General features: G+C 34.5%; 1 protein-coding gene across 6 annotated transcripts; it reads right to left on the reverse strand.

The window, feature by feature from the left end:
- Window positions 1-1,436: 1,436 nt before the first annotated feature.
- LOC115952284 (FT-interacting protein 3-like) lies at window positions 1,437-13,640 on the reverse strand. 6 transcript variants are annotated; one of them, XR_004083326.1, is made up of 11 exons: window positions 13,165-13,640; window positions 12,989-13,014; window positions 12,706-12,753; window positions 11,484-11,651; window positions 9,076-10,436; window positions 6,221-6,311; window positions 6,043-6,101; window positions 4,622-4,783; window positions 4,260-4,345; window positions 1,898-2,067; window positions 1,437-1,623 (listed from the first exon to the last, which is right to left on the reverse strand). XR_004083326.1 is itself a non-coding variant. In XM_031069386.1 (10 exons), the coding sequence occupies exons 5-9, from the start codon at window positions 10,426-10,428 to the stop codon at window positions 4,289-4,291; spliced, it is 1,722 nt and encodes a 573-aa protein (XP_030925246.1). In that variant the 5' UTR covers window positions 10,429-10,436; window positions 11,484-11,651; window positions 12,706-12,753; window positions 12,989-13,014; window positions 13,165-13,640; the 3' UTR covers window positions 3,490-3,579; window positions 4,260-4,288. The 6 variants fall into 6 exon arrangements, 4 of the variants coding, with proteins under 4 accessions (XP_030925246.1, XP_030925244.1, XP_030925243.1 ...); XR_004083327.1 differs by lacking the exons at window positions 1,437-1,623; window positions 1,898-2,067 and adding exons at window positions 3,490-3,579; window positions 4,410-4,479 and having other exon boundaries at window positions 4,260-4,331; XM_031069386.1 differs by lacking the exons at window positions 1,437-1,623; window positions 1,898-2,067 and adding an exon at window positions 3,490-3,579.
- Window positions 13,641-14,350: the final 710 nt, after the last annotated feature.

Consider the following 14,350-nt stretch of genomic DNA (forward strand, 5'->3'; position numbering starts at 1 on the left):
CAAGGCTATAGCCAACTCCAGTTCCTCCAGAAACTCATCTTCTAGTTCAAACATGCTTCTGAGCTCTGTAAGAATAAAAAGGATTGTCTCAATCTGCTGAAATATAACCGAAATTTATATTAGTTGACCTGTCCAATATTAAACTTATACTATTGAGGTTTTCAATTTGGATAAGATACCAAATTGAATTCTAGTGGATTCAGCTGTTAAATTTATTCAAGAACATATAGCCCCAAAAGATGAAGAAAATGAGAGTATTTAATATATTTTGGCAGTTACGATCACAAGTGAAAATTGAACCTTTGAAAAGAATTTGGCAATTGTTGCTTCAATGCTGTCCAAAACTCCCACGGCTGTGCTCAAAGCTTGGTAGATAGACTCCTCATCAGCCTACCATATGATTTGGGAATGGAGAAAATAGTTAGAACTATAATTAAATGATGAAATTTACTGACATCCCAGAAGAAATGTTATCACAGGTTGCCAATTAGAATGGATTTAAAACAGTTAAAAATGCTCCAATTAAAAGACAGAAATACAGTGCATTGGTTGGACAACTAGCATTTTGAATAGCATTAGTTCTCATAAAGACAATACAATACCTTCAAACGGAGGTAGCCTCCAAATGTAAGGCCCATTAAAATGGTTTCTTCTTCCAAAGAGCCCGATGCCTTTACCCCAGCTTCCTTAAGGCAGACAGATTGCATTGTATACCTGTTGTTTTAAATTGTCAGTTAACCCATACATTACTCTTTGACAGCTGAGAATATGTAATTGTCAGTCAAATTTTAGCCTCTCCCAACCCCCCTCCCCCCCAAACACCTTGTTGTGCCTTTAGGCCTTAAGAAACTTGAAAACATTTAATAATAATAAAAAATAAAAATAAGGTGCACTAGGCCCAAGCTGGGCCTCATATTACTTAATTAAGCACACCGACAAACCCTTTCGTCATATAGCCAAAAGTCTCCATTGGCTCATTAAATTGGGCTATTTTGTGAGGCCCACTTATTTGGAAATCATTCTTTAATTTCAGATATAATTAGGTGAACTGGGTTTTAACGATTCCGCACACATTCAAAAGCTCGTTGATTTGGGCTGCAGGGTTGAAACCCAAACTATCCTATGCCCAACTAGGCCTGGGAAAATGCAACTTCATGCTGGTTGATATTTGAATTTATTTGGGAGAGTTTTACTTACCTTCTTCTCAAAAAAAAATAATAAATGGAAGAGGTTAATTATTTTTTATTATTTTATTAAGATTAAAAAAAATAAAATCTAGGTTTATTAAAAGTAAAGTTTAAAAAATCATACATTTTTTTTTAGAAGAATAAAAAATCATACATAAGTTAAATAAACTGAAAAAATCGCTTAATTTAACCCCAACCGCACCTTCAAATGAATACTTAGTATATAATTCACCCAAAAAATAAGGAACCTACTATTTTATAATTTGCACTGTTCTCATGTGACTCTTGGGCAAAGGCAGAAATACCCCTTCAGTTACTTGACACTGGCCAAGTAGGTAGAGAAGTCTAATTTCCAGATAAAAGGATGCTCAAGTTGGTGACTTTTGATGGAACAAACCCCAAATCTTTGGCTCCCATGTATTAATGTGGAAGGAATCTTACATAGCAGTGAAAGGTTTAGATAGAATAAAAAATAAAGATTCTGTTCCCAAGGAATGTTGCAAGTTAAAGGAAAAATATGAGATAGTTCCTAAATTGAAGTAAGAATAGACAGGGAAAATGCAAATAGAATGAAAATAAATTGAAGCCAATCTCAGTGCCTACTGAGCTTCTTTCAACTTCACAACTTAGTTGATAAAGTGTAGCAGAGCCCAACGCTAGTAACAGACAGTATAAAACATGAAATTTAACAAGCATGGAAGTTTTCTTACTCGCATGATGCACCAAAGATAGTCTTGATTGGAGCTGCAAATGCACTTCCAATAACACCTCCAATTCCATTTGCAGCTTTACCGATGACACCCCCCATTGTGAAATATTTCCACAGTCAAGTCTCATTCAAAAGCTGATATCAATTGATATTAGCTCCATAGCAATTGCACTGAGAAAATCAATGGCAAAAAATGAATATTAGGCTATGAAGCACAGGTGCGGGTGCGGGACTTGGCAATTTTTTAAAAAATTGGATGCGGGTGCGGTGATTAAAAAATTTATAAAAATATGTTTATTTATATTTTTAATATATTACTAAGCATATTTTTTCACATTATATAAAAAAATACCAAATTTAAGAACAATAGTAAATAATAACTAAAACATGATGTTCATATATTAAACCTACAAATTTAAAATCTTTTTCTTTTTATTCTCTCCGTTCACCTGCCACTCCAGTGCCAACAAGTCAACAACACATCAGGTTTGGTCTCATCAGAATTTTTTTTTTTTTTTGATAAGTAAGAATGTTATATATACGAATGGCTACTCTATGCATGAAAAAACATAGAGCAAACCCAGAAATTACAAGAAGGAAACAAAGAAAAAGCAAAAAAGAAAACCAATCCACAGATTAATTACAAAGGGAAAGAGAGCTAATGAAAGAAGGGAGAGAATCACTAGTCGTGAGTCTCCAAGCCCGAGACCAATCAAAAAGAGTCCCCACTTCACCTTTTTTTTATTTTTTATTTTATTTCCCCCAGGCTTCCATTTCCCAAAACTTAATCTACACCACACCTTTTAAAAAAATCTCTACACCAGGTCAGCCTTTTACTTCTACATATTTTTTCTTCTTTCGTCTTCTTAACCTTTGTTTCTTCCGTCACTCCAACTTCCCAGTTCATACCTTTTCTTTTTTTCTACCTTTCTTTAGTTTTCTTAAACCAGTTTACGCAACATCTAGACTAAGTAGAGGCAGGAAAACAAGACAGAGAGAGAAAAGAGAAGAAATTTTGCACTTTTTTTTTTTTGAATTTCGGTGTTTCGGCGGTTTCACCCAATACGGCCCAAGTCGGCACGAATCAGCCCGATTCAGCACGCATCAGCCCGCATCAGCGCAAGTCGGCCTGCAAAAAAAAAAAAAAAAAAAAACACTGGACGCACCGACACACAGGCAGCAGCGTCCCTCGCACATCGCCGCAAGTGCGGCGGGCGTTTTTCCGCATCCGTGCATCCCAGATATTAGGTAGCAAGTGGGAGTTTTAAAAAATAGAATAAAAGTAAAAGGTTATAAATGGTACCCAATATTGCTACAAAGTTCAAACCTATTGTAGTTAATATGTTTTTCCCATTCTTATCATTAAAAATGCAATCTTTCAATTTTTCCAACACCATAGATTCCAGAAGGCAAATTTGTTCCTTAACTGATAGTCCAGAATTATTTCCCAAATTTGGCCATAAATTTTGAAGATGACAGGGCAATGAGGTCACATTTTACAAGAACACAAAAAAATAAAAAAACTTGAAGGACAACAGGGTGAAACATTACTTAAAGTAAGTTCATACCTGGGCTGGGGGGAAATCTAAAAAAGGATTAAAGTAAGTCCAGTTTCCATTGCTCAAAAAGGGACATCAGAAATCACATAGTACTGAAGGCATTCAAAAATTTGTTTTCAACAGCCTACAACAACAACCAAGTCTTAAGTCCCAAAAATTTGGATTCAGATATGGATCCTCAACAAACCAATGAATGATACCTAAAAGACAAGACATTGCTAAGCACTTGAAGTCTGAAGCGGCTATCACTCCTATACTTGACCATACAATCAGGAGTAGATTTTAAGAGGCAGTTCTCTTAATATACTTCTTTATTACTTATCAAAAAAAAAAAAAACCATCCAAACAGATAACCAATCATTCCCAAACAATCTTTAATCGTAAAAGTTCAACTTTTTTAAAGCTTCCTTTTTCAAGGTACAGTTTTTAAAACAAAATCATTTTCAAAAAGCTGAAAATAAGCTGTATCAACCAGGAACCATATATACACCAAAAATCATAATCAGTTTAAAAGTGATATCACATTATTCATCAAAATGAGATCAATTCTGCATTTTATAATGATAAAATTGAAACTGAAATTGACTCATACACAGAGAAATCAGATCTATGGACTCCAAAGTGAATAGCACTATAAAAGTTGAAGATCCAGAACTTCAAGTAGATGCTTACAGTATTATACACATGCAATTGAAATGCAAAGGCTCATGTCATATGATTTGGGTCTCTCACATGGAGCTGATCCCTACATTGCTGGTATAATAGGATATTTTCTGTTTGTGTCACCAGGTAAAATACAAATACCTTTTCATCTTTTGGGAAATTAATGGACTTCAAATATGCAGCAGCAGCAAAAGATGATACAAAAATTTCCTCCTGAAACAATTCAGTTGCATTAGAAATTATGATTAACAAAGTTTAGCAAACATAGGGGGAGAAGAGTCATTAACTAACCTCATTGACATTCAAATCTGAATCTGTGATCCTATCTTTGATCTTTCACATCCTCTTCAATCTCACCATCCTTATGAATTATTAAATCATGATTTATAATCCCTTCATCTTTATTTCTAATTTTACAAACTTACACTCCATGTATTCTATTTTGAGAGAAACTACCTTTTTTATTTTTTGAGAGAAACTACTAGTTAACCAAGGATACATACCATGATAATGTGAGTAATGCCAGAAATCTCTCGCTTTGCAGGTTTCGCTCTGCCTTCTGTTTTCAACCTACCAGCCCCTTCAGAAATTAGCACCCTCAATAAAATCCCATTCGTGCAGAACACAATTGATGAGTTCCTCCCACCTTTGCTTTCCAATCGTATCTAGCATGGAGACAAAGATATAGTAACTGTAATAGCTCAATGTATAAAGATTTTTTTTGATAAGTAATAACTTATATTGATATAAAAAGGAACACCCTAGTACACAAGGAGTGAAAAAGGGATAAGAAATCAGATACAAAAATTGCAAGAGTCTAGGAAATCAATAAAAGAAGGGAATGATTGATTTTGCAAAACAAACAACCAATCCCTTAAACTTCTAAAAAAGAGTAGCTTGAGGTCCGGAAAAGAGCTCTCAATATCTTCAAACATCGACTATTTCTCTCCCTCCAAAGACACCACAATAAGCAACGAGGAATGATGGACCAAATATAACCATTTTGATGACGACCAAAGCTGCCTTGCCAACACCGTAACAGCCCCAAAACAGTGTGCAGCATAACCCAAGTAACTCCAAATAGACCCAAAACCACAGATCATAGATCCCTAGAAAAAGGACAATGAAGGAATAGATGGTCAACCAATTCACCATTTCTCTTACACATGTAGCACCAATCCAAAATCCACACCTTCCTTTTTTGTAAATTATCAATCGTCAAGCATTTCCCTAAGGCAGCAATCCATACAAAGAAAGCTACTCTAGAGGGAACCTTCTGCTCCCAAATACTTTTCCAAGGAAAACCATAGAAAGTGTTGCCAACTAAAATTCTATAATAATCACTAACCATGAAACCCTTATCTTTGCTAGGTATCCAACACATTTTATACTAACATAAAGTACATTTACGCTTCCATGTAAACATTCCATTGCTACTGCTTAAGTAAGGTGCATACCAAATTACATACGGAAAAATCAAGATATCATATTTTGATATTTATTCCTAAGAAAGAAACAGTAACTTGCCATTATGCAAAATCCACAGCAGCATAATCCCAACCTAATTATTTTGTTTTGAATGTCTTTGGATGGCCATCAAATTTGTGTAATTTCATACATTCATTCTACTCTTAACCTTGCAAGGGAACTTATGGGTATCTAGCTGGTATACTCTATTTGTCCCCTTTCTACTCTTTGTAAATTTCATATTAATACAATTGATCTTACGTGACCCAAAAACCTAAAAATAAAAAATAAAGTTCCTTCGCTGGTATCAATAACATGCGGTTCAGAAAAGAAAACTATATTTTAAAAAATATTCATTATGCAAATTTCCGCAAAATTGTTTCAAAAATGGTTGTATTGAAGTGTATACAGAAGATAGAGGGCATCCCAGTACATTAAGAGAAGTTGTGAACATTACCTTGTATCCAACATCATCACCAACATTCCCTCCTCTTTCATAACAGATTCTCTCAGCAACTAATTACAAAAATTACCCAGAGTTTCAAAATCATGTTTCACCCTAAGCTGAGAAATTAAAATTTATATAACAACTAAGGGAACTAAGCACTTTGGAGGCCATAGCAAAGAGTGCACACCTGATGTCACTGAGATACAGCGAGGTTGAGTACACACAATTTTACAGGCCTCACCCTTACCCCACATATTATCTAGAAGATATTGAGGGACCTGAATCACGTTTGATGGGAAATTGAGAATATTAGTAAAAGTAACACCAAGAAAATTGAAAATTTAAATATGTTTGTATTCTAATATATGAAGTAATATATATATATATATATATTTGCAGTGAAAAGCCAGCATCATGAACTTTTACAATTTTGTTGAATGCGTGCTCAGTAACAGAACATCATAATGCAGATCAGGTTTTGTAAGGATCTTTTTTTCCCCTTGATAGAACAAGAGGGCAAAAAAAGAAAGGAGGGGGGGGGAGGGCATAACCGTAATACACGAAAGGTATACAAAAGAAACACCTAGAAACAAAATCAAGCATCTAAAATTTAAGAAATCAATAAACTCCAACAAACTTGAAAAATAATGATAATTTATCTCTTCTTTATATAATATAATATATGCCTGCTATACATTAACCTCTGTTGTCCACTACTCAACTAAAGATCTATTAAAAAAACTTAGGCTATAGGTCATTGATGGTAGGCTAAGATCATGATACATGGTAAGACAATTTTATTAACAAAAAACTAATTCATAAAAGAAGAACGAAGCAGCCAAAAAACATATGAACAGAAAAAAAAATATACAAAAACAACAACAAAGGGAATTATGTACAAAAAGATAGAGAGACTAAAAACGACAGAATGGAATCATCCCTAGAATTGAATCCCCAAGCACGAAAAAAACAAACAAAAGCCCTACAAACAATGCTAACAGCTGGTCCCCTTTTAGCCTTGGATTTTGAAACTTAAAAAAAAAAAAAAACGATGTGAGATAATTACATCATAGTTTACATACATAAAACTATATGAATCAAATCCTTGTAACATGTCCTCTTGTTTGGAATATCAAATTAATTGAAGAGGATGTGTTTTTGCCGTTAGCTTCACTCAACAGCACTTTAGGGTGAGGCGTTTTGGTGAATAGAGGGTTTGATTAAATTTTTAATTATAATTTTGCCTAAAGCCGTGTTTTTAAACCACGGCTATAGGCAAAGCTAAAGCCGCAGCCCATGCAAACGAACAAATACAAATTGATAGGGTAACTCTTTATTATTAAAAACAATGGCTGAGTATTGCCCATAAGCAGTTGATCATACTCTTACAAATAGTAGCTACACAAGTAGTCCACCAACAGATCTAGAATTTGAAGATGCATCTGATTTCAAAAATATATATATATATATATATATCTATCTGGAAAATTTGAACAATTGTTCTAAACGCATAAATGCCAAATAGTTAAGTAATCCGTGCTTCGATGCATATATTATTTACCATTATATATAGATTCAATATAACTTTGTTATTTCCCTTTTTACAAAAAAAATATATATATTAACGGCAAGCAAGCGTACTTTAACAACAACCAAAGACCGCAGCAAATATGTTACATAATTTTCTCAATTCAATAATTTCTACCTCAACAATTTGATTCTAGGTACTAGGAGTAGCAATTTCATATTTCCTCAGTGTCTCGGTGTAATTAATTTGTGTTGCCATATCTCTTCCCAAAATACTGATTGCAATACATAATTCAAGCATTGTAGGCCTTTGACCAGCAAAGGGGTTAAGACAAGTACATGCAATTTAAGGAACTGAAAGATTTTGCCTCAAACCCTCGGTCTAAAACTTAAAAGTGCAATACAAAATCCATTAAAAATAAAAGAAAAAACAACACCAACCACCAAAGAAATAAAACAATATTTCCACAAATTGTGCCTACTCCAATGTAAAATCCATTAAAAATAAAGTAAACTGGAACATCCCATAATTAGCAAAAAATATTTGAGTTCTCAAAACATGCCATCAGTTTTTGCAGACATCCTCCGCAAGAAGTTTTGGGGAACTGAAGGAAAATCAACACGAAGTCTTGGATGCATTAGCACATGAGTACTTGTAAGAACAATGATATAGTGAAACGGAATCTTATATGTCACCAAGCAAACAATCAAAGAGAAACACACAAAGATAGCTGTAGCTCTAGGATCTCGCCAACTCAACAAAGACTGCAGCCTCTCCCCTTGTGTTGCCAAGTCACCCAACACCGTTTGCATCCTTGCAGCAATGATCCTCAATCGATCATATCTCCATTTAAGAACTTCACCTGTCTTCCTAGATGGTATTGGATCAAACTCTTCATCAAGTTCATCTTCATTTGTTGTATAAGCATGAGACAAGTTGGCATCCACATGAGGAGGAAGTCTTGGTCTCTTTCTATAGCGCCAAAGCCCAGTTAAGAAAAGGAAGAGAAACATTGCAGGTAATATTACTTGTGGAAAGAAAACCACCAGTAGGAATAATATGTAAATGAAGATAGTAGTGGCAGGATTTGTCCAATTGCGTATCTTCTTAAACCAGTTGATCATAGCAAGAAAACCAGTCAAGAGTGTTGTGACTCTATCATAATTCGCTTTGCTTTTCCGTATGCTCCATGTTTGTGATCCAACATCTAGTATGTAGCCAATGACCTCCTTCCTTAATGGTGGCTGAGAATTGCTTAAGTTCAAGGAGATCAAGTAAACAGCTTGTTGCCTTAAAGTATCAAGCTGATATACTGACAGTGGGCTTAAGTAGTGCATCTTGGGGAGTAGTGGTTGCGAATAAGTATTAATTGTATTAATCAAAGATGAACAAGAAAATCTCACAGCCAATTGAACTTCTCCCATCTTTTTTAACCCAGAAGGTTGTAGGATAACAAGCGGATAAGAAAGTATATAAACACGATTCATCTCAAGCGTGGATAGGCGAATCCTTACCTTCCCAATCCTTTGATGCCATGGCCCTCGAACTGTATCCACTCCTTGTATATGACCATTATCAAACACTCCAATTGAAATGACAGTACATGGATCATAAACATCCCATGTATATTGTTCGTTCCATTGTGGAGCAAGACTATTAACAATTGTCCTTGTCTGCACCCACCGTGAACCATATTTAGCCACACAATATGCATCTGTGCGATTCTCCATTGGTTTCATTTCTGGCAGCCCAGTAGCTTTCAAGATTCCCAAATGCAAAACACCAATGACAGGTCTCCACAATGGTTTTGCAGTGGGCCTAAGATCACTGCTATATTGGGTGCACTCATCAAGAACATGGTATCCACCATCCAAAGATATCCTCATATTAAGCTTACTAGCAAACTTGACTTGCTTTTGTTCAGTCTTTAATTCTTTTGGCATATCAAGATTATACCATTTGCTAGATGCAGGTGCATTATTCATCCTCTTTTGCACATTTGACAAAGCCATTACATACCTCCCTAAACTCACACTTTCCTCCTTCTTTGGATGCAACTTATTCTCTACACTCAAAATTAAAGAATCATCAAAAGGTTCTGCTGCAACAAACATAATGTCTTCATTCCATGTGGGATTCACATTCTTCTTTGGCGATACTTTACTCCTCACAACCACAGTCCCAAGTGTAGCCTTCACAAAGATTTCTGGGTCTTTCATATTCTTATCTCTAAGTACCAAGTCTTGAGCTTGAATCACATTAACTCTAAGATACCAAAGCCTAGGTGAATAATATTGCTGCGAACGTGTTAAAGCAACACCATCATTGCTAATAATTGTTGAATCAGATTGCCAGGCACCGGAAAAGGCTTCATCCACCTGCGTTCCCATCCAAAAAGACATCATCACCTCTGCTGTAACCTTCTTCTTGTTCTTGTCCTCCAATCTATACCATTGTGGTGCCAAACAACTATCAGGTGGAGCACGTAAAGGAGCATCACTAACCAGGAACGAAACTTTACCAATGATTTCATTTGTTATGTTAGCCCTATCCTTGACTATAACCTCCACTTCAGCTGTTTGAATGTGTTCTTTCTTAAAAGCAAAAACTTGATACCATTCAGGGTTTGACTTCTTCTGAAGGAATCTAGTCGTGGCCTTATAGTTTCCAAGCTTCACTTCAACATAAGGGTCACAAGAATTAGGCCCAGCAAGTCCTATCAAATTTCTAGCCTGTAAAATATTTACAAACAAGTAGTTCATGTGCTCGACAAGATCATAGGCAGTTGCAGGACCTATAGTAAACTTTGTGGCACTAATGTTTGCCGAGGTCTCCTTAATGGAGAAATCTTCTTTTGGCTTTGTCATTGCTTAATCTGCAAAAATAGCTGGGTGTTCATAAAAGGTTGAAACTCTACCACTAATTATACCTCATTGGGAAACAATAAACTTCATGCACATAAGCCTTAAGCTTCTTGTTATGTTACTCATGAGGTTAGAATGATACATATGCATGCAGTAGCTAAATTATATCGTGCCTAAAGTATAATGCATCCATGGACAAAATAAAGCCAATCCACAAAGTTGCACCAATTCTAGTATTGATTATTACGAGTCGCATTGTCCTAAACCATTAATTGAAAAAGAAGAAGCAACCAACCTCACCACCAATTTTTGCTATATATAGATGCCCTGTGAGTAGAATGGGAACTACTTTATTTTTAAATAAATAAAGAACATCATTACAGGACTCCTCTCCTCCCCCAAAAGAGAATCAAACATGCATGCCCCCCCATCCCTCAAGACATGGATGTTTTGCATTGTCAATATGGTAACTTTTGATTAGAGATATTAAGATCATTTTTAATCTATCACTAACACCACTTATTTTAACATTAATCTCAACATATTACTCAACAATTGGGATGACCCCAAAGAGAGTGGAGATCAAAATTACTACAACTACGCAACCAGAGTAACCATTAAAAAGATTCACTCCTTTGGTGAACAATAACTTCATGCACAAAAGCTTAAAGCTTCTTGTGACGTTACTTATGTGATTAGAAGGATTGATAAGCTTCCAATGGATAGCGAAGAGCCTCAAGTTCTCTCATGAAGAAGAATCTAGATTTTCCTCTTCCTTACTTATTGTAAGAAAAAAAAAAGGGTAAATTAAAATCATGTTTAAAGTACCATGCATTCATGAACCATGTAAAAGTAGGCGTAAACATAGATGATCAATGATATATTCTGAAAAATAAAATAAAGAAAAAAGACCTAGGAAGACAAAATCCAATAAAATTGAGGTAATAAAAGCATGAGAATTATGGTACTTGATGATGATGGAAGTAGAGCTAATATAATGCAAGTTACATAAATTCTAAACAATTGCAAGACAAATTGTGCCATATAAAGAAAGATACCTGAAGGAGAAGGGAGCACCTATCGAGGCTCTTCCAAACGAACGTTGTGTTGCTTTGAAACCTTTCCTTTTATATATAGGTTAGGGTTGAAGGTTGCGGCTAGGTAAAAGCTCAACAACAGCACCGCCCTATAACATGAGCTATATATTCCACCACCAATGTGGATCCCTACAATAATAATGAAACAAAATAAATAAATAAATAATTATGAATATAACATAACCCAAAAGAATTCTGCACCAGAATATATTAAGTGATGACTCGTATTATAACCACACGATGCACAACTTATTAATTATTAATTTAAGAAAATATAAATTTAATTATCATATATAAATAATTTTAAATAGGCACTAACCTTTTTCTTAAATTTGAGGTATTGAGAATATCTAAATTCAAATATTTAAATTATAATAAATAAATTATTCTAAATTATTTTTTTAATAATTGTGGCAACTTTTTTTTTCTTAAATTTGCTATTTTTTGAGTATTTAAATTCACATACAACTTTGAAGGGTTTGTAATAGAAAACTTGCTTATTATGTTGCAAAACACACCCAACAGCACCACTTAATTATATATGACTAAGTGTGGACTATCGTAGATTGTTTGGGTAGGTTTGAATCTCATGAAATGCGACATGGTAAAAAAAATAAATAGTACATTAGGACGGTTTAAGCTTGGATTCAAATTGGTTTAATAGATCAATGATTTCAATTGAAAGGTAAAAAATTCACTTTTGATTTCAACAAAAGGATCAAAAATCATGTTTTTTTTTTTTTAATACCTTTTTAACACAATAATTGCATTGGATGCAAATACGTTTAAACTCCATGACTGAATATGAGGTGCAAAGAAGAACCGTGTTCATTTTTATTTTTATTTTTATATTTTTGGGGGAGGGGAAACTAAAACTAAAAGAGAAAGTTATAGGGGCACATGAAAATCTCAAAATATTTTCACAACACCTTAGTTTTGCATTGTGGTGGGTCCTAATATAAATTTTTTTTTTTTTTTCATTTTATTAATTGTGAAACTTTTATGTACATAATTCAAACTAAAATTAAAAAATAAAATGTAGCTAAATTGACTACCTGATGCTAAATTTACTAATACCTATAGAACTCATTCTAATACATGCAGTTGCAAGCCAAATTGTTCTTTATAAGGTTGCAAAAAAGCAAAAGACTGAAAATAAAGACTTGAATTGAAAGAGTATTACCTGAAGGAAAGAAGGAATTGTACGTTGTCTGACGCCTAGTCTAAAACCCTGATATGCAAAACAAACCCAACAACATCAGTTAACCATATATATAATTCAGTGTAGGTTCACATAGATTCTTTGGAATTCTCCAAAAAAATACATAGATTCTTTGGGTAGGTCCGAATCTCAACTTTTTAATATTGTAGTGAGTTTTTTTATTATAAATATTTACCTGAAACTAAGATTCTAAATATGAAAATTTTGAACAAGATGCATATAAAGAGGCAAACGAATACCATACCTTAGAGAAAGGCAAGAGCAATAAACCTAGAAATTGAACAGCCGCCGTGAAAAAAAAGACTAATAAGAATCAAGTATTTATAAGAAAATAGTTATAGAGTCCTAATTGTTATAGAGTTCGGATTCAAAAAATAAAAAATAAATAAATATATATATTATAGAGTTCTTATTAGATACCTTTGGGCACCGACGTAGTTGATGGGCCATGGGTTGAATGAGACCCATGGAAAATTGGGCGCCGTTTCCGGGTGGTCTGGGGAGGAAGGAGCTCGACCTCGACCTCGGTTCGATGTTTGTGGGTTTGTGGGTATGGTGGGCATGGTGGGTTATCTGTGGCCATGGGCTTGATGAGACCCACGGAAAATGGGGGGCCGTTTTAGGGTTATAGAGGTTGGATGTGGCAAATCGGTGGTCTGAGGAAGGAGATGGAGGCTTAGGTTTGTGGGTATGGTGGGTCTGTAGATGAGATGCTTGATTTGCTGTTGGTTGCAAGTTTATGGGTCTGATCGAGGAGGAGCTGGTAGAGGACTGAGGAAGAAGAACATGGGGATGGCAGACCATCGTGCTGGTAGAGGACTGAGGAAGAAGATGGAAAAGCAGAGCTTACTTTTTTTTGGTTGGTTTTATTTTTGTGAAGGATATTTCTGGGATGACCCAATGTAGGCGTTAAATGGACCAATTCACTATAGCCATTTTAAAATGTCTTTGAATTTTTATTCTCTTTTTCTTTTCTTTTCTTTCTTGATAAAATTATTTTCATGATATAACTAAATATGCTTTATGTGTCTAGTCTTGACATTGCAAAATGGAATGATAAAAATTTCTGATTAAGTGAGGTCCAACGTCAAATTGTTTAAAATATGAAAATAATACATTAAACACAACCATACATTTTACAAAAATTCGCACACAAACATCCATATAGCTACTATTTGAGAAATGCATGAGAAAAATAATCTCAGCCAGTTTTAATACCAGTTATTATTAAAATAATTAGTTTACATTAGGTAATCAAAGATGAATTTAAGAGCATGAGTACCAACTATGCTTTGATCTAAATCATAAATAGATTCATTTCAAACAAAGATGATGCTTTTCCTTTATTTAGAGAGTTTAGGGCTGACCTTGCAAGTTGCAATAATGGTAATGATGCATTAAAAAACTCTAATTAAAAAAAAAAAAAAAATCTCTTGAAAATTTTGTAGGGTCATCCGATTTTAATGATCCCAAAATCATATTTGCTAATTTATGGCCTGTTTGGATGTTTAAAAAAGGAGGAAGAGTAGAGTAGAGGGAGAGAGAGTAATCCAATTATCTTGTTTGGAAGTTTTTTAAGAAAGGAGGGGGAGGGGTTTCAACTCCC

Source organism: Quercus lobata, chromosome 7 (genome assembly GCF_001633185.2).
Source record: "Quercus lobata isolate SW786 chromosome 7, ValleyOak3.0 Primary Assembly, whole genome shotgun sequence".
In the NCBI taxonomy this organism is placed as follows: domain Eukaryota; kingdom Viridiplantae; phylum Streptophyta; class Magnoliopsida; order Fagales; family Fagaceae; genus Quercus; species Quercus lobata.

Bases quoted from the DNA above. Each gene is read 5' to 3' on its own strand.
- LOC115952284 (XM_031069385.1), bottom strand. From the start codon at position 10,428: ATGACAAAGCCAAAAGAAGATTTCTCCATTAAGGAGACCTCGGCAAAC. The intron at 6,312-8,123 runs GCATGTTTTGAG...AACGTGATTCAG, and splicing joins GATGTCTGCAAAAACTGATG to GTCCCTCAATATCTTCTAGA.